General features: G+C 42.9%; 1 protein-coding gene across 1 annotated transcript in view; it reads left to right on the top strand.

Moving 5' to 3' along the window:
• Positions 1-378: 378 nt before the first annotated feature.
• Positions 379-21,374, top strand: part of LOC308241425 (putative coiled-coil domain-containing protein 144C) — a gene marked incomplete at both ends in the record, with an annotated part of 71,274 nt that continues 50,278 nt past the window's right edge. The window contains 5 exons of the mRNA XM_080654839.1: positions 379-537; positions 7,445-7,618; positions 8,877-8,974; positions 11,004-11,071; positions 12,954-13,010. Of these exons, the coding sequence (XP_080510965.1) occupies positions 379-537; positions 7,445-7,618; positions 8,877-8,974; positions 11,004-11,071; positions 12,954-13,010 (556 nt within the window). The remainder of the gene's footprint in view (positions 538-7,444; positions 7,619-8,876; positions 8,975-11,003; positions 11,072-12,953; positions 13,011-21,374) is intronic.

The raw sequence follows: 21,374 nt of genomic DNA on the forward strand, positions 1-21,374 counted from the left end.
GGGACGAGGGATCTAATCTGCAACCTCGGTTCATGCCCTTGACTAGTTATGGAACCCGCCACCCTCTGGTGCTCGGGCGGAAGCTCTAACCAGAGAGACACACCCACCAGGCAGTCTCTGAGATTTGAGTTACTTGGGCTTTGCACATGGGCTCTGGCTACCCTTGACCCACAAGGCCCTATGCGCATGCCTAGTGATGTCAGAGGCCGTTGCTTGGTTACTATGATTCCGAGAGGAGAGATGCTAAACTGCCAAACTGCCCTGCTTGAATGCTGTGGCGTGAGGTGGTTGGCTAGAGAGCTGGTATTGAGCTCAGGAGGCGCGAAAAGCAAAAAGCGGAGGGAAGGTGAGGCTTCTCTGAAGCCCTGACTCTCCGCCATGAAGAAGGTGTTTTCTTTTCTGAAAAGTCCCAGCCTGGCGGCCATGGACTCCCACACCAAACCTGGGAGCCGTGGCGTGGGAGCCAAAAGTCCTCTCTTTCAAGACAAAGATATGGGAGCGATCCACAAAGCTGCCAGCGTGGGCAACGTGCGGAAAGTGAAGCAAATCCTATTGTTCAGGAAAAGTGGCCTGAATGATAGGGACAGGCTGAGCAGGTAATGGGGACTAGGAGGCTGGGGGCCCGGAGTCCACTGGGAGGAGGCGGGAGGGTCTGGCTCAGCAGCTGGAGAGCAGCTTCCTGTCAGCCAGGGCGCTGGGCTGACTTCCCTCCCGAGGCCCCGCAGCTCCTCCCTGGTGGCACCTGACCTGGGGTCTAGCGCTCAGACCAACTTTGTGAGCAAAAACAAAAGGACCCACTCACAATTCCTCCTACAGAACACGTGACTGACAACTTTTAAGTGATGTAACTACATATCAATAATGGAAACAAAATTAAGTATAGACAGCATTTTATATTAGACTAGCGGCCTGGTGCACAAAATCCCTCAGCCCATCCTGCACCCTCTCACAGTCCAGGACCCCTCGCTCCTTACCACCCGCCTGCTCATTGCTCCTTAGTGCTGCTGCAGAGGCAGGAGAGGCTCCCGCCATCCCACTGCGCTTGCCAGCCGTGAGCCCAGCTTCTGGCTGAGCAACGCTCCCACACTGACCACCAGGGGGTAGCTCCTGCGTTGAGCATCTGCCCGCTGGTGGTCAGTACGCATCATAGCGACTGGCCATTCGGTCGATTTGCATATAAGGCTTCTATTATATAGGATGTACACATTTTTACACTGTAATGTTACATGCTACAGAAAAATGCATAATGAGAGAAATAATTCCCATAATCGATCAACTTCTGGGCTAAAAGTTCTTTGGATAAAATCCAATAACCACTTTATATCAGTGGGCACCTATGTTCTTTATGGAGGGACCTCAGAAGGAACTTTGAAGTGGGAAGATGGCTGTGGTCCTGATTAGGAAGACTCACTTTCTCAAAATGTGTGTTCTTCCTGTGTTTATCAATTTTACAACCAAATAAATATGTTTTAAAATTCTTTCAGTTACATGCTATCTTTCATTGTGATGAAATTAAGAAAATTTTGTATAGTAGACACAGGTTTACCCTTCTAGCTATCAACATGTACTATAAACTTTCACAAAGTACTTATTTACAGATAAATGATTGGAATAGAATGGAAAATGCCCAATCACCACAAATATATGTAAGACTCTAGAAATTGATTCTGGTGACATTTCATGTTTGTAGGAAAAGGTCAATTAAAAATGGTGGAAATTTTCTGTTAAGTATTTGGAGAAAAGTAACTAGATTAAAATAAATTCCAGATTAAAAATTTTAAATGTAGAAAATGAGAAGAGTACCAGAAGAAAGCACAAATGCCTATTTATACATTTTTTTTTAAATGTTGACCAAGACTTCAAGAGCAAGATTTCAGGAAATTGATTGAGCAATATAAAAAATTCAAACCCTCTGTGTATCAAAAAGTAATATTGGCAAAATAAAAGAAAATGTACTTGTAAAATATTTACAATGTATGTGTTTCAGAGAAAAAAATATGTCTTCCTTTTAGAGAGAAGTCTTTAGAATCAACAAGAAAAAACTCTAATTTGAAAGTGGACAAAGTACTTTTTGCATAAGTATAAGTGACCAGTGGACAAAGGAAAAAATATTTAGTGTCCCTGGTAAGAAAAGGAATAAGTTAAAAGAGGAGTGAAATAATATTTTCCATCCACAAAATTTGTGAAGTTGACCAATGATTGGCTTTATTTTGCTGCTTAAGTTTAAGTTGCTTTTGATTTTTGAAATAGGCAATTTGATGTTGAGTACCACATTAAAATATATATATATATATATATTTCCTATACCAATCAATTCTATTTATACTACAATATCATTATCATTATGAAATAATTAGATAAATAATTTGTTTTACTCAGCACTTCTTAAAATAGCAGTGTATTAATAAGAAAGATTCAGTTCGGTTATACATACAAACAGACTATGATCTTTTGTTATGGAAAATATATGCAAAATGTGATAAAATTTATTTCTGAGCATTTGTATTATAAATGAACATTTCCTTTTTTAAAAACCTAATTTCTTTAATGAACATATACAGACATTCTAGTAAATATCATGAATTGATTTCTCACTTTCTGTTTTTTGGAATTTTTGGGAAATTTTTTGGAGAATTGGTATCTTCTGACAACTGTTGGCCTCTTCAGAAGTAAAGGGAATATTTTTATTTTTATGTTTATTTTTATTGTTGACACTGTTACGGATGTCCCCATTTCACCCCCTTAGTGCCCTTCCACCCAGCCCCCTTCAGCCTTCACTTCATAGTTGTCTGTGCCCATGGGCTATGCACATATGCATGTATGTTCTTGGCTAATCTCTTGCAGTTCCCCCACCCCCTCCCTCTGAGATCTGTCAGTCTGGACCATGTATCCATGCCTCTGCTCCTGTTTTGTTTGTCAGTTTATTTTGTTTTTTAGATTCCACATGTAAGAGATCATATGGTATTTGTCTTTCTCTGACTGGCTTATTTCATTTACATTAATAATCTCCAGATCCATCCATGCCATCACAAAGGGTATAAGAGTTGCTTCTTTTATACAGCAGCATAGTATTCCATTGTGTAAATGCACTACATCTTTTTCATCTGTTCATCTACTGACAGGCTGTTTTTCATCAATGCCTGTAAGCACATTATATGTGTTTTACTTTATATAGCTTTATTACATATAATATGTAAATGATTATAGATTAATCTTTTTAGTTGTGTGGTTATAAAAATAAAAAATTCAAAATTGTGCCCTGACTAGTATGGCTCAGTTGGTGGGAGTATCCTGTACACTGAAAGGTCTCAGGTTCTTTTCAAGTCAGGACTCCTATCCAAGTTCCTTGTTTGTTCACTGCTTGGGTGGGGTGCCTATGGGAGGCAACCAATTGATGCTTCTCCTTCACATCAATGTTTCTCTCACTCTCCCCCCTCCTTCCCTCTCTCTCTCTCAAATGAATTAAAAATAAAATTTTAAAAACATTTAAAACTGTTTTTTTTGTTGTCTTATTGTTGACAGTATTACAGATGTCTCCCATTTTTTCCTTTTTTGTCCTCCCTCCACCCAAACCCCATCCCACCACATGACTTTCCCATATTATTGTCTCTGTCCATGGGTTATGCATATATGTCCTTTGGTTGATCTCTTCCTGTCCTCCCACTACCGCCCTGAGACCTGTTGTTCTATTCCATGCTTCCAAACCTCTGGACTTTTTTTGTTCATCAGTATGTTTTGTTCATTAGATTACACATACAAGTGAGATCATGTGATGTTTTTCTTTCTCTACCTGGGTTTTTTTCTTTAAAAAAATAATAAAATAGAAAATAGAGGTGAACCATGGCCTGCAGGGATGGGCCGAAACTGGCAGTCCACTGCTGCCTGCCTCTCCTACCTGCCACTCCTGCTCATCCAGCCCCACTGCACCTGCCCCCACCACCGCTCCTGCTGCTCCACTGCAGTCTCTGGGCTGCGGCGGCCAGCCGTAAGCCCTGCATCTGGTGCCCGTCCATCAGCTGAGCTGCGCTCCCACTGTGGGAGCACACTGACCACCAGGGAGCAGCTGCTGTGTTGAGCATCTGCCCCCTGGTGGTTAGTACACATCATAGCAACAGGTTGACCAGTCAACCGGTTGCTTAGGCTTTTATATAGCATATACTAGAGGCCCAGTGCACAAAATTCATACATGGGGGCGTTCCTCAGTCGAGCTTGCACCCTCTCCAATCTGGGACCCCACGGGGGATGTCTGACTGACAGGAATTGGGCCTAAACCGGCAGTCGGACATCCCTTTCACAATCCGGGACCGCTGGTTCCTAACTGCTCATCTGCCTGCCTGCTTGATCACTCCTAACCACTCTGCCTGCCTGCCTGATCACCCCTAACCACCACTGCCTGCCAGCCTGATTGCCCCCAACTGCTCTCCCCTGCCGGCCTGATCACCCCTAACTGTTTTCCCCTGTCAGCCAGATTGCCATTAACCACCTCTGCCTCAGCCCCCACCACCATGGCTTTGTCTATAAGGATGTCCAGAAGATGTCCAGTCTATCTGGTCTAATTAAAATATTACCCTTTTATTATACAGACTAGAGGTCTGGTGCACGAAATTCGTGCATGGGGCGGGTGGGGGTGGAGGGTGTCCCTCAGCCGAGCCTGCAGCCTCTCCAATCTGGGACCCCTCGAGGGATGTCTGACTGGGATTGGGCCTAAATGAGCAGTCGAACATCCCTCTCACAATCCAGGACTGCTGGCTCCCAAACTGCCTGCCTTCCTGATTGCACCTAACTGCTTCTGCCTGCCAACCTGATCACCCCCTAACCACTCCCCTGCCAGCCTGATCGATGCCTAACTGTTCCCCTGCCAGCCCGATGGCCCCTAACTGCCCTCCCCTGCAGGCCTGGTCACCCCTAACTGGCTTCCCCTGCAGGCCTGGTTGCCCCTAACTGCCCTCCCTTGCTGGCCTGGTTGCCCCTAACTGCCCTCCCCTGCAAGCCCGGTCACCCCTAACTGTCCTCCCTTTCAGGCTTGGTCCCCCCGAACTACCCTCCCCTGCAGGCCTGGTCCCCCCCAACTGCCCTCCTCTGCTGGCCTGATCGCCCACAACTGCCCTCTCCTGATGGCTATCTTGTGAGGGCCATCTGGAGTCCACATGGGGGCGGTCATCTTTGACCACATGGGGGCAGCCATCTTGTGTGTTGGAGTGATGGTCAATTTGCATATTACCTCTTTATTATATAGGATAGATAGTATTCCATTGTGTAGATATACCACAGGTTTTTAATCCACTCATCTGCTGCTGGGCACTTAGGCTGTTTACAAATCTTAGCTATTGTAAATTATGCTGCTATGAACATAGGGGTGCATATATTCTTTCTGACTGGTGTTTCTTATTTCTTGTGATATATTCCTACAAGTGGGATTGCTGTGTCAAATGGGAGTTCCATTATTAATTTTTTGAGGAAACTCCATACTGTTCTCCACAGTGGCTGCACCAGTCTGCATTCCCACCAGCAATCCTTTTTTTCCACATCCTCACCAGCACTTGTTGTTTGTTGATTTGTTGATGATAGCCATTCTGACAGGTGTGAGATGGTACCTGACTGTTATTTTGATTTGCATCTCTCGAATGATTAGTGACTTTGAACATCTTTACATATGTCTCTTGGTCTTCTGTATGTTCACTTTCAAAAAGTGTTTATTTAGATCCTTTGCCCATTTTTTGATTGGATTGTTTTTTATCAAGTATGAGTTCCCTATAAATTTTGGTGATTAAACCCTCTCAGGCCCTTTTCATTCTTATAATCTTCATGTTGCCCAATATGAGCAAAATGAGAAATTCATAATTGAAGTATTAGGACCTCATCAGGTTGAATTTTTTTCTCCCTGCTTTCAAACAAAAGTATTTCTGAGCGTAGGAAATTGTAAAAGATAACCTTTGCCTGCCCTTTTGAAATGTATAATAATATGAAATACAAATATTGATCATTGGGAACATATGCTTTCCATACAATCTACAAATCTAAATATTGAACAAAATGAGCCATCCTATATATTTGAATTCTGATTCATTTGGCTTAAGTTTTCTTTGAAAATCAGAGTAAGAATTACTTAAAAATAAAATTCATGTTTTGCTTTTTTAGTCCTCTTTCCCCGATAAGGCTTTTAAGAATTAAAATTTATTTAAATGCCAACCATTTGACTAGAATTGCAAGAGGTCTGTTGTAGTTACCATTGCTTCACTTAATGTAAGGAACAATAAATGGCATGATGTCAGTATGTTATGTACCAATAAAATTTTTTAATACAATTTTTTTTAACATATTTTATTGATATTTCACAGAGAGGAAGGGAGAGGGATAGAGAGCTAGAAACATCGATAAGAGAGAAACATCGATCAGCTGCCTCCTGCACACACCCCTCTGGGGATGTGCCCGCAACCAGTGCACATGCCCTTGACCGGAATCGAACCCCGGACCTTTCAGTCCGCAGGCCGATGCTCTATCCACTGAGCCAAACCGGTTTCGGCACCAATAAAATTTTTTAAATGCTGCCAGTAATAGTTGTAAGACATTCTGAACTAAAAATTGGATTCCACTATCAGAGATATTAAAGTGAGAGAATATAAGCATTTTAGAATAATTGAAATACTGTGTTCTTTCTGATCCTTAAAACACATCTGCAAAGTAGGTATAATGATATCAGTTTACTTAATTGAAATGTTGTCTTTGTAAAGTGGTAGTAATAATGATACTAATATTATCACAATTATTGAGCTGTTTTTTGTGTGCCAGGTATTGTAGTAAACACTTTGCATAGATTCTCATTAAAATAAACAATGGTGTCCTGTGAGACACCTATTATTTTTATCCCCATTTTGTTGATGAGGAAATTGAAGCCCAGAAAGGCCAAGTGACAGCTAATAAGTGACAGTTAAGACAGGATCAGACCCAAGTTGAGCTGAATCCCCAAGTCATCCTCTCTGTATTCAAATAGGCTTCTCCTTCACTAATGTGGTGAGTAACAAGAACTAATAAATATGGTACTGTCTCCAGAAGAAAAATAAATATGTGCTTTGAAGGCATGGAGAGAAATGTTTATGATAACATGGACAAGTGTATGCTTGCATCCAGTGCCCTCTAAGTTCCTAAGGAGTCCTCTCACTTTCATAGGACTGCTCTGCACGTGGCCTGTGGCAAGGGCCATCCGAGAGTGGTGAGACTGCTAACACGCAGACGTTGCCTATTGAACCTCTGTGACACTGACAACAAAACAGCTCTGATTCACGTATGTACTCGCCAACTACGTCAACATGAGATGGGTTTAATTTAATTACTTAGAATAAAAATGAGTTTATTTCATTTAACTAGAAGCCATTGGTGAAACTAGTGGAATGTTTACTTTGAATTCCTAGGACTTATACTCTATTTCTTGGCATAATACTGACAGGCCATACAATATGAGCAAGAAGAATGTGCCACTATTCTACTAGACCATGGTGCCGATCCAAATGTGAAGGACATCCACGGCAACACTGCTCTCCACTATGCTGTCCTTGGTCACAACACAGCTATAGTGGAAAAGCTACTTTCCTGTATGGCAAATATGGAAGCGAGAAACAAGGTATAGATCAAGTAACTTTATTTACAAAATATTTGAAAAACATATTTTTACCTCAGTTTCAAGCCTTTTAAAAATTGTATGTTCTATTAATTTTAAAGAGAAAGGAAAGAAGAGGGAGAGAGAGCTAGAAATATCAACGATGAGAAAGAATTATCCATTGGCAGCCTCTTGCCCATCCCAGTCTGGGCATTCAACCCTGACCTCCTGGTTCAAGGGTCAACACTCAACCACTGAGCCACACCAGCTGGGCACAAGCATTTCTCTCTCTCTCTCTCTCTCTCTCTCTCTCTCTCTCTCTCTCTCGCTCCCTCTCTTTCTTTCTTTCTTCCCCACAAGCATTTTCTTTCTCATATGCATACACTGAATACAATAGATCAGGCCCTGTCACCATGGAAACAACTCCAAAGCCGGGTCAGGGGGCTGGGGAAATGTAGTGTCCATGGAAGGGGCAAAGCTCTGCCTCCCTTCCACCCCAGAAGGAAGAACTTCCTGTTAGTGCCTGGGAGTGGGAGATAGGCTCAGAGCCCACTAAGGACTGAAGGCCTGGGGGAGTGAAGTGATGCTGGGGACTGGCTGCTATGCTGGCAGGGGCTTGGGAAATGGCGCTGCTGGGGATGGGTGGGAGGAGGAGGCCTAGTACCCAGCAAGGGGAGCTGGGTGAGTTCAAGTGGGAAGAGGAAGCCCCAGTCCACAGGCAACAAAATAGCAACAGGAAACCAAGATAGGAACAAAGATTCTTGGAATCCAGACTGTAAATGTTGGAAGTGAGATTTGGAGAATCATGTTACAGTTAATCTGTTGATGAGGCAGTGGAGGGCATATTAAAGGGAAGAACAGCCAATGACTACACAGGGGTGAGAAGATAGGGGATCCTTTTATTTTTTTTTCCTCCTCACCAGAGGATTTTCCCCCCATTGATTTTAGAAAGAGTGGAAGGGAGCGAAGGACTGAGGGGTGAGAGAGAGAGAGAGAGAAAGAGAGAGATCAATGTGTGGGTGCCTCCTGCATAGGCCCAGACCAGGGCTGGGGACCAAACCTGCAACCCAGGTACAATCTCTTGAATTGGAATCAAACCTGGACCCTTCCATGAGCAGGCCAGTGCTCTAACCAGTGAGAACACCAGCCAGGGCAAAAGGGGATACTTTTTATTTACTTTCTATGTCATATGTATATGTTCAGAGGATCTTTTATAAGTTTTAATGTTCAGTTTGTATTTATATAATTTAATAAATTATAAACTGTTTTTCTGTTTATACAGGATGACTTCACACCACTTTCACTTGCTAAATATGAAAACAAAGAGAAAATGGCGGAATTTTTAGTAACTAGAGGTTCAAAAGTCAATCACATGGAGAGGTACAATTGTTCATTCCTTGTTTTTTATTTGGAGGCTCATTTATTAAAGCTGGGGACAGTGAAACAATGAAGGGCTTTGGATAGAAGAAGGTGGTGTTAGTTGGAACCATTCTAAGCTGTCGGAGAGATTGAAATAAAGCTGCAGGAGAAGACCAGACTTTCTCCTTTGTTACCAGATCTGCCCCCCAAGGACACTAGAGCATCTTTGTTTAGGTAGTGGGAGGTCCCATGTCGCCTTTCCCAGAGAAGTAGGCAGCAGCCTGCCTGAGACTCCATAATTGAGGTTGGCTCCTCAAGGGATCTCTTTGCCATAAGAATGAAACAGTCCCAAGTGAGTTGAAATTTACCTAAGGTTTCAAAATATTTTAAATTATGCCTCACATGGAAGCCAGTTAGAAAGCTCTGATTCAAAAGTAGGTTATTGGTCCTTACAATTGCTAAGGCCCCATCCATGACTCATCGGTATCCATGAGAGACAAGTAGGATTCTATCATCCAAGCCAATTGGGAGTGGACAGGGATATTAAACATCATTCTCATAAAGATCTGCTGGTTTACATTGTGAGTAGAAAGGGAAGGGATAGTAGCAGTCCAAGTCAGGTCCTGACTTCTATTAGTTTTCTGTGGTTGGTATGAATCACAACAAAAATAAGGGAGTATTGTGTTATCTAACTTCATGAGGTAATGAATTTGTACATAAATTTAGTTGCAACTTATATAGTAGCTGAGACACCCTGAATTACAAACCACAAAGAAAGAACTGGTAATTACCGAAATCCTATATAAGAAAAGCCTAATATGCTAAGTGTCTGGTTGTCTGGTCATCCGTTCAACCAATCAAAGTGTAATATGCTAATGATACGCTAAGGCTGCTCAACTGCTTGCTATGATGTGCACTGACCACCAGGGGGCAGACGCTCCGACTGGTAGGTTAGCTTGCTGCTGTGGTCCAGCTGATCGGGACTGAGCAAGATGGGGCAGACATGCCCTGGAGCCCTCCTGCTTCCCTCCCTGGCTCTGATTGTGCACTGGAGGGGTCCCTTGGACTGGCCTGTGCCCTCTTGCAATCCGGTACCCCTCAGTGGGGCACATTGACTATCAGGCAGTTCCATCCTGTATAATAAAAGGCTAATATGCAAATCAACCAAATGGCGGAACGACCGATCTCTATGACATACATGGACCACCAGGGGGCAGAAGCTTAACACAAGAGCTTCCCCCTGGTGGTCAGTGTGCTCCCACAGGGGGAGTGCCACTCAGCCAGAAGCCCTGAGCTGGGCTCATAGTCAGTGAGCACAGTGGCAGTGTCGGGAGCCTCTCCCGCCTCCTCGGTGGCACTAAGGATGTCCGACTCCCAAGTGGGTCTAAGCCATCAGTCAGACATCCCCTGAGGGCTCCTGGACTGCGAGAGGGCACAGGTCAGGCTGAGGGGACCCCCCTCTGCCGATTTCATGCACCGGGCCTCTAGTTAATATTTTCTGAGAACTGCAACGTTTGAATGTTAGAAACTGAGAAAAACCCACAATGGGATTTCATTGAGATTCTAAAATAGTTTCAAAAATAAAGCTCATGAAGAGATTTTTCCTTTGCCTAACTATTTCTCCTAGCATCTCTTTTTGCTGTATTATCTCATTTAATTCTCCAAACAACCTTCGAAAGTAAGGCAGTGAGACTGTTTCTTTGTAGAGGAGGACCTTCAGTCACAGAAAACTGACTTGTTTGAGAACAAATAGCTGTTGGTTACTGAACTAGAATGTCTGAGTTCAAGAGACTTGCCATTATGTCAAGCTAACTCTAATTAATTCACCAAACTCTATTGCCCTCAAATCATGAATGTCTTATGCTTTTTTAAAAAAAATTCCATGCTTCATAAGAATTTTGTAGAACTTACAAATTTGAAGTGTATAGTAGAATTAAAGTTTTAATATTGACTCTGATGTTATCTGAAATATTCTAAGAATCTACAATATTTGGGAAATATTTTTATGTTTGCACAGTAATATTATTTATCACCATTTTTTATTTCACAGCAAGCAACAACTAACTTTGGAATATAAAGAAGAAAGACCTATAAGATCTTCTAAAAGTAGCAATCTTGGTAAGACTTCTGATAGTGAATTACTCTTGGTGGCCCTACCATAGATGAATTAAGAGTAAGAAAGTTTTGCTAATGAAAGAGCAATAATAAAAAAAAATAAAAAACACCCCAAAATGTGTAAGTTGCATGTATAGTTTTTCTTAATCTCTTTCTTAATAGAATAGTATTCCGTATTATTAAAAAAGTTAATTATAGGTAATTTTAAATTCTGGGGCAATATTGTTTGAAAAGAGGTTCATTTATTTAGTCCTGACCCCTAAAATCCTATATGACATCTTTATGTAAAAAAGAAAAACGACTTTAAGTTAGGATGTTGTGTGTTTCCTCTATATTCACATTGTAACAAATAGGACTTGTTCTAAAAATGGATCTTTCGTTTAGTTTTTAAAGCCAGTGGATTACATTTAGTAAATGAAAACCTGTTTTACATAGTGCTTTGTCTCACTAAAAAAGTCACTAAAACTGGGAACTCTACAATACTTTCCTGGTACCACAAACAAATGGCAAACAATAAGAACCACAACACTTAGTTAGTGTGCAACAATCTCAATGAGATTGTTATTCTTGATTTCAGAGAGGAAGGGCGAGGGAGAGAGGCATAGGAACATCAATGATGAGAGAGAATCATTGATTGGCTGCCTCCTGCAACACCCCACACTTTGCATCTAGTTTGCAAAGGGGGCCTATGCCCTGACCATAAATCGAACTATGACCTCCAGTTTCATAGGTTGATGCTCAACCGCTGAGCTGTGCTGGCAGGGCCCAATGAGGTTGTTTTTCAAAGATACCTACCAATAGCACAAGAGTCAGAAAGGCAATACCTGTTGAGAATCATCGAGTATTTTATAGATAATCCCAACAAGATCTCACTATTATCAACTTAATTCCTCAGAAATCAAAACAGAATGAGATATATTGATTCAGTAGAACAAGATGTTTCCTTCTGTTTGTTGGATAATTGTCAGGACATTGTAATTTCTTTAGAACAAGATGCTCTGTTACCATTGATCAGAAGGTAATCATAATAAGTATTCAAATAACCCAATTCAGGACTCTACAAATTTCAATAAAAGTACAAAAGTGTTTCACAATGACAAAAATGCCAGTGTGCTCCCAGAAGTGGCACCTAGTTTGTTGTGCAATCAGAATTGTATGAAGACACCTTGGACTTAGTAGACCTTTATCAGAGGACTTGTGTAGGTTGGTTTTGCAACTATTAGGAAATACAAGAATGAAATAGTGTTTTGACCTTGAAGGTTCTCATAATATGAGAGCATTGTCCCTGGTTTATTTTTGTGTTTTTGTGGGTTTTTTTCATCAGAATTTTCAATTTTTTTTTCAAAATTTAATTATTAATTTGTCTGCTTACTCATCTACTATTTAACTCTCAGGTGCCTTTTAGGTACTGAATGCTATTCTGATGTTGCAGAATTGAAATATTTTAAAAACACAGTCCCTGTCCTCTAAGAGCTTATTATTGTCATTGTCATTCCTATTACTTACTATACTTTATTCAGTGCTTTCCAGGTGGTAGAATGCACTAGGACCTTATAGTTATCATTATTTATTCTTCTTTATTGATGTGTAGTATGTGCCAGCCACTTTAAGTCCATGATGAGAATTAGAGTTTTAAAACTGTGGGTGAGGCCTTGGCGCTGTAAGTCACTTCTTAAAGAGTTGTTACCAATATGCGAAAGTTGTGGGTTTCATCCCTGGTCATGGTACATACCAGAATCAACCAATGAATGCATAAATAAGTGGAACAACAAACCAAAGTTCTCTCCTTTTCTCTCTCTAATCAATTTTTTTAAAGTAGTTAAAAAGTAAATAAAAATAAAGGTGTGCTTGCACGCCTAAGCCTTCCCCCTTTCTTTTCCCACAGGGATGCAGCTCCTAAACTCTGAGGGCCCCCAGGAGGCTTACAACCAGAGCAACAATGGTGAGTGGCAATTTTCCTGGGCACACGCTCTAAACCTGTCCCCAAGACCCTCTTTTCTCAGACTTGGTAGTGAGCCTAGGCTCATTTCCCCATCCCTTTCTTGTTTCACTATCCCCAACTTTAATAAATGTCCTCTAAAATTCACACACACACACTAAAAATTTTTTTTAAAAAAATAAAAATGTGGGTGGGATTTAAAGTAAGCATGCAGATGGAGAAGAAGTTTGCCAGGTAAAGGGGCAGAAGGGTTATGTTTGGCAGGAGGAACAGGTATTGCGATTACACATTAGGCAGCAGGAACAGCAGGGCAAGAGCTAAGATGTACACGTGAAGTTTATGGGATTCACCAGCAGTACCGTTTCAAAGTGAAACGTGTGCTATGGGAATGGTCGGGAAGGAGGTGAGTGCTTAGCTAAGGCAGGCTTATGAAAGCCTTTAGTACTACAGAAAGGACTGGATCTTACCTTGTAGACCTTGGGAACGTATCAGGTAGAATGCTGTTAGCTTCAGATAATAGGTGGCCTAATTAAGAGGCTGAAACAATAGGAACCAGAATTGTTTTGGTGATTCAGTGATGACATAAGGATCCCAGGTGTTGTCCCTTATTCAGCTGTGAGGTTGTCAGTGTTTATGTCTGCTTTCCTGGTCAGTAATCAGCTATGGCTCCAAAGCATCCTATTGTCACATGGCAATATGTGAAGGCCAAAGGACTGCTTTGTTCATTTTTAAATTTTTTGTTAAAGTCTAGTTGGCACGCAATATATTACTTTGAGGTGGATGACATAGTGGTTTGACATTTACATATCTTACGATGGGTTCTCAATGAAAAGTCTAGTACCCACCTGTCACTGTGCAAAGTTATTACAATAATGAACACGTTCCCTGTGCTGTGCACTAGATCCCTGTGGCTTATACATTTTATAACTGGAAGTTTGCACTTTTATTCATGTTCTTTATTTCATCCATCTCCTCGGCTACCCTCTGGCAACCATCAGTTTGTTCTCTGTAGCTACAGGGTGTGTTTCTGTTTTGTTTGTTTTGTTGTTTTAGATTGCACATATAAGCGAGATCAAACAGTATTTGTCTTTCTTTATCTTATTTCACTTAGCATAACACCCTTTTGGTCCCTCCATGTTGTCCTAAATGGCAAGATTTCATTCTTTTTTATGTCTGAGTAATAGTATATATGTATATACACACATACATACCCTATCTAATAAAAGAGTAATATGCAAGTTGACCATACCTCTGCTATACCCACAAGCCACGCCCAGCAGCCAATCAGGAGCGAGGATGCAAATTAACCCAACCAAGATGGCTGCGGCCACAGAGAGATCAGGAGGCTTGGGTTTCCCTGACAATGGAGGAAGCCAAGCTTTCCACCTGCTCTGGTGGGCCCAGGCCTCCACTCAAGGCTACAAAGTTTCAATTGTAGAAGATAAATAAATCCAAGATCCCAGGGCCTCCGCTGGGGTCACCAGGGGGCATGGCCGGCCTGCAAACTACCACAGGCCCCTCACTCAGGTGGCCCAATGCCCCAAGGGAACCCCCACCCTGATCCGTGACACCCTTCAGGGCAAACCAGCTGGCCCCCACCCATGCACCAGGCCTCTATCCTATCTAATCCTATCTAATAAAAGAATAATATGCAAATTTACCATCACTCCAACACACAAGATGGCTGCCCCCATGTGGTCAAAGATGACTGCCCCCATTAGACACAAGATGGCCACCACAAAATGGCCAGCAGGGGAGGGCAGTTGGGAGGGACCAGGTCTGCAAGGGAGGGTAGTTGGGGGAGATCAAGCCTACAGGGGAGGATAGTTAGGGGTGACCAGGCCAGCAGAGAAGGGAAGTTGGGGGCGACTGGGCCTGAAGTGAAGGGCAGTTGGGGGGGACCAGGCCTGCAGGGGAGGGCAGTTAGGGGTGACCAGGCCTGCAGGGGAGGGCAGTTAGGAGTGACCACACCTGCAGGGGAGGGTAGTTAGGGGCAATCAGGCTGGCAGGGGAGTGGTTAGGGGGTGATCATCTGGCAGGCAGAAGCGATTTGGGGCAATCAGGAAGTCAGGCAGGCAAGCAGTTGGGAGCCAGCAGTCCTGAATTGTGAGAGGGATGTCCGAATGCCCGTTTAGGTCCGATCCTACCAGGTCCCAGATCGAGTCCCAGATTGGAGAGGGTACAGGCTGGGCTGAGGGACACACCCCCTCATGCACAAATTTTGTGCACCTGGCCTCTAATATATATATTGCTGCTTCTTTATTCATTTATGTAAGGAAGGACATCTATGTTGCTTCCATATCCTGGCTATTGTAAATCTTGCTGCAGTGAATAGGGGTGTGAATATCTTTTCAAATTTCTGTTCATGTTATTGTTGGATAAATACCCAGAAGTGGAATGGCAGTTCCATTTCCAATTTTTTGAAGAATGTCCATGCTGCTTTCCACAGTGACTGTACCAATTTACAATCACCTGTACAGTGCATGAGGCTTTCTCTTTTCTCCATATCCTCGCCAACACTTGCTATTTATTTATATTTTGATGACAGCCATTTTGAGAGGAGTGAGCTGGTACTTCATTGAGGCTTTCATTTGCATTTCCCGGGTTAGTGATGTTGAGATATGTGCTTTCTTTAACATTAAAAAAAGATGGTTTTATTGATATTTAGTGAGAGAGGACAGGAAAAGGAGAGAGAGATGGAAATAGCAATGAGAACCATCACATTGATCTGAAGCCTCCTGCCCACCCCTACTGGGTATCAAGCCTGCAACCCATGTGGCCTGACTGGGAATAGAACCAGCGGCCTCTTGGTGCATGGGACAATGCTCAAGTCTCTGATCCACACTGGCCTGGCCTATGTGTTTCTTTTAAATAGGGAGAAAATGGACAGACTTTCAGTTGACTCCCTCTAAAGTTTTATAGGCCTGGGTTACATCACATACTCATTCCTAAACCAGTTATTGGTAAACTAGGTACTGTGATGAGCTTAGTATAATCATTTCCCTTTTTGGAGCTGGGGAGACACCACCTTATTTCTGTATCAGGACAGTAAACATCCAAATATAGTTGTGGTTGTCCAGCAAGAATGAAGACTGAGGTAGGGAGTCAGCAATATTTACTGAAGGGATTCATTGGAGTTTTGAGCAGAAGAGGAATAAGATTAGATTTGATTAGAGCCCTGTGGTTGTGATAGAAAGCAGGGATTAGCAAGCTTTTTCTGTAAAGGCCTGATTTTAGGCCATGTGGTCTGCTATATCTACTCAAGTCTGCCATTGTAGTGTGAGAGCAGTCCTAGAGAATCTGTAAGAGAACAGGCATGGCTGTGTTCCAGTGAGGCTTTCTTTGTAAAACCAGCTGGCACCTTGTACTTGCCTGTGGGCCCTCCTTTGCTGACTGACCCCTCATGTAGTGGGTACATAGAAGGAAACCATGCAAAGAAACATGGAGACAAAGGAAGATTTTGGCTCCTTGGACTAGCATCAGTCCATTATGAAGTTTTCACCCATCCATGCAGAAATGAGTCAGGGAGCTATATTTATTCCATTTGAAATGTTGGTGTGTTTTTTCTAGGCCTATGTCTTTCTCACTTTTTCTGCTTAAAAATCTTATTAATTTAAGAGGGAACAATAATAGTTGGTGGTATTTCCCCCACTGTGAGAGCCATCTGTTAAGAGCCTGTGTTTGACTAGGGCAGTTGACTGTAGCAAAATAAAGCAGAGACAGTAGAGAGGTCTGGTTCATATGATTGTGGTGATGATTGCATGTAAAGCATTAGTGGGGAGAGAGAGATCTAAGGTGATTCACAGGTTTCCTGGTAGAGCACTGCATTTAGATTGGACATGAAGACTATGACTTTTTCAGATGAGCAGGAAAGAGCAACGGTTCAACTGGAAAGAGCAGTAAGTTTCCATACATGTTGAGTTTGGTGGAATATCCATGGATATCCCTACATTTTAGATACGATTTCTTTGACTTTTTGATTGTCCTGCCAACAACTGCCTTTAATAGGTGAACCATGATTTTAGTTTTATAAGAAATTAGGAAAAAATAGAAAGAAATCTGTAAGCACAAGGATACTATTATGCTAATATGATAATTATTATTTTTCTGTAGTTATCACAGATACTTGATTGATTCATAACTATTCTAAAAAGGAATTAAACCCTGCTTAGTTGAAGAAAATTGTCAGTATGATGTTTTCCTTTTCCTGAGGGGAACTTCTATGCTATAGAACACGTTGCCAATCATTAGGGCTCTGTATTTTCTATTCTGAGTAAATAGGAGTGTTGCTTGTTTCACAATGTTTTCTGACATCAATGTTTTATTTATCCCTTTCTATGCCTTTCTTCCAATAGCTACAGATCTACAGGAATCTCCAAAACAAGCACTGAGCAAAACAAAATCAAAGACAGGTATTTTGTGAAATCAGCTTCTGACTGTAATTATGTATAATACATCAAATCAAATAATTACAATTTCACATAATGCAATTTTGTTAAAGATCCTAAACCCACACACAAGTTTGCTTATTCACTAGAGAGATTTATAGGTCTCAGCATATAGTTGTGTTCATACCTGAGATTTATTACCGTGAAAGACCAAAGTAAAATCAGCAAAGAGCAAAGGTGTGTGTGACAAAGGGTGGAGGACACCAGGCACAAGCTTCCAAGAGTCCTCTCCCTGTGGCGTTACCAGGATGTGCTTAGGTATTCGAGTGTCAAATTCTGACAACACACGTGAAGTATGTCATCTACCAGTCTGGTTAGACTCAGTGCCAAGGTTTTTATGTCATGCTAGTCACATAGGCATCTTCCCCATCGCCTGGACCTAAATTTTAGATTCCCAGAAGGAAAGCAAGTGTTCAGCATGAACCCCATTGGTTGTACAAAGTGTTTAGGCACAGGGGGCCTCAATTATCAGTTAGAAAAATGTGAAAACCCTGGTCGGATTCAGGTTTTCAGACTCCAACTGAAGGGAATCCATTTAAGCAGGACTTTTCAATGAAATGTTTCTGCACAGCAGGTATAGCTCTGAGTGAATTGTTGGTGCTCACCTACAATTTCATTTTAAAAGCAAGTAATACAACATGGTACTAGTTTCAGTTGCATCATCCATCATTGCCTGCAATGGTGGTTACATTTGTGACTCTTGGTGAGTATTTAACAGGTATTTGTACATAAATTACTAGGGCAATATTAGGTAATGATAAACTTTTCTTTTTACCCAATTACTGTTTAAAGATAAATTTTAGTTAAAATAAGCATAATAATTTCTGATTTAAAATTAGGATAAAAAGTGTCTTTTAATTACATGAATCATTCAGTTTTTATTTGTGTTGCAGTAAATCCCCATTTATAATTATAAAGCAAGATTGGTATACTTACCAATTATTTTCTTGTCCTAGTTTACAATTAAAATTATTGGCTTTATTTATGTCTTTCCATATGCTTCACTAAATTTCGAGGACAATACCCATATACTGAAACTTAGATCTTTATGTTAATTTCTAAGGTGACTATGTCTTGAAAATAGCATTAATATGTTGATATCTGTTAATAGCAGATTCAGTGGATACATTTCTTTTAAAAATTAATAAGCCTTATTTTTTGAGCTGTTTTAGGTGCACAGCAAAATTGAGCTGAATGTACAGAGTTCCCATAAATCCCACAGCCCCTACACACACAGCCTTGCTCATTTTTGACTTCCTGCACCAGAGAGGTACATTTATTACAATGGATGGACGTGCATTGACACATCATTATCAATGAAAGCCCATAGTTTACATGAAGGTTCACTATTGGTGTAGTACATTCTATGGGTTTTCACAAATGTATGATGACACATATCCACCATCAAGAGTATCATATAGAATTGCTTCATTGTCCTAAAAATCCTCCATGCTCTGCTTGTTCATTCCTACCTTCTCCCTGACCCCTGGAAACCACTGAACTTTTTTTTACTGTCTCCATAGTTTAGCCTTTTCCTGTGTGATATATAGCAGGAATCATGAAGTGGGTATCTTTTTGAGTGTTTAAAAAAATTAAAATGCTAAGGTATTTGGATATAGTTATCCAAGATGTTCTTTGAACTTTGTGGCTTGTTGCTGTTCATCAGCATAGGCTATGATGACATATGCCGTACAAGCTGAAAGAGAATGGTTTCTGTAGGCATTTGACACCTAATGGGGATGGTTGACAAAAATGACCTCATGCTCTACTGCAGAGCACTAACTGTCTGGACCACCCTGCTCTATGAGGTGGGAACAGATACACTGTAGCAATGGAAGGAAAGAGTCTCAAGGGGTTCTACTTTGTAAAACTGGAATCACAAAGTCTCTCCTACTTACCTTGCAACTGGAGGCCCCATGCACAAAATTGGTGCAAGGGGCTCAGCCCCTGCCTCTGCGGAGGCTGCCTTGGCCCCGCCCACCACACTAGCCACCTCTGCCTCAGCCACTGCCACTGCGGCTTCATCTGCAAGGTCATCTGGAAGTACGTCTGGAAGGATGTCCAGTCTAACTAGCATATTACGTTTTTATTGTTATAAACTAGAGGCCCTGTGCACGAGATCTGTGCATGGGGTGGGGTCCCCTCAGACCAGCCTGCACCCTTTCCAATCTGGGATCGCTCTCACAATCTGGGACCACTGGCTCTTAATCACTCACCTTCCTGCCTGCCTGGTTGCCGCTAACTGCCCCCCTCTGCTGGCCAGGTCACTCCCAACTGCCCACCCGCCAGCCTAGTCACCCCTCACTGCCTCCCCTGCCAGCCTAATCGCCCCCAATTCCCACCCCTGCTGGCCTGTTTGCCCCCAACTGCCCCCTTGCCAGCCTGGTCATCTCTTACTGCCCCCCCTCTCTGCCTGGTCACTCCCAATTGCCTCCCCTGCTGGCCTTGTTACCCACAATAGGCCCCCCCACTGGCCTGATCACCCCCAACTGCCCCCCTGCCAGCCTGGTTGCCCCTCATGGCCCCCAGCCAGCCTGGTTGCCCCACACAGCCTACTTGTTCAGTCCTTTGGTCGTCCCTCACTAACCCCCCTGCCGGCCTGGTCGCCCCACACAGCATGCTTGTTCAGTCATTTGGTCGTCCCTGGGGCTGACCTGGGGTGGCTGGGCAGCTGCCATCCGAGGCTTGCCTGCGCCTCAGGCCAGCCCTGAGCGGCCGGGGGGTTGAGGGGACTGGGGACTCCAGAGACAGGCGCGCGGGGTGGGCCCAGCTGTGCCGCTTGCCTGCCATCCTGGCGGGGCTGAGGGGACTGGGTGTCACCATCTTGTGGCTGTGGGTGCTGCCATCTTTGAGGGCGGAGCAGTCAATTAGCATATTCCCTCCTTATTGGCTGTGTGCACTGCCTTCTTTGCGATGGCATGAGGGTCAATTAGCATATTCCCTCTTTATTAGATAGGATTGGAAATGGGGCCATAAAGAGTCTGTTTCCTATGTTTTGCTGTGCTGGAAAGTGTAGCACCTATCAACCAACCTTCCTTTTGATGGAGTGTGCCATCCTAAATTGGCTGTATTCACTGAAGAGCTGGAGAAGTTGTCCTGTGCTATGGCAAAATAAGTATACTCTCATCTAACTGCTCCTAATGGAAGGAGTCCAGAAAACTCATGCTATTCAAATTTGACATTGTTATCCTATGACTAGAGGCCTGGTGCACAAATTCATGTACAGGAGGGGTCCCTTTGGGTGGCCTGTGGGGATCGGGCTGAAACCTGCAATCCAATGTCGCCTGCAGCTCCTACCTGCTGCTCCCACTCATCCTGGCCCCACTGCACCAGCTGTGGGCTTGCACCCAACCAGTCCCTGTCCAGAGAGGCTTACACTGCTGTAGCAGTGCTTGCCAGCCCTGAGCCCTGCATCTGGCACCCTCCTGAGGGGAGTGGCCTGCAGGATCAGGTCAAAACCAGCTCTCTGACATCCCCCAAGGGGTCCCGGATTATGAGAGGGTGCAGCCAGGCCAAGAGACCCCACCAGTGCACAATCGGGGCTGGGGAGGGACCGCGGGAGGGCTTCAGGGTGTGTCTGGCCCATTTCACTCAGTTCCAATTGGCCGGACCCCAGCAGCAAGCTATCCTACCGGTTGGAACATCTGCCCCCTGGGGGTCAGTGCACGTCATAGCGAGCAGTTGAGCTGCCTTAGCATATCATTAGCATATTACTCTTTGATTGGTGGAATAGTTGACCAGACAACCAGACACTTAGCATATTAGGTTCTTATTATATAGGATTCTGCTTCTAGTAATGTTGCCATTTTCTGTCAGTCTTATGGGGTTTGCTTGGGATTATGTTCATTGTAAATAGCAGTTGACAGGTAAGTATCAAATTTTGAAAGATCCCATTCTCTTTTATTTTTGGATTTGATAT

Source organism: Plecotus auritus, assembly GCF_963455305.1.
Source record: "Plecotus auritus genome assembly, chromosome: 1".
Lineage (NCBI taxonomy): Eukaryota > Metazoa > Chordata > Mammalia > Chiroptera > Vespertilionidae > Plecotus > Plecotus auritus.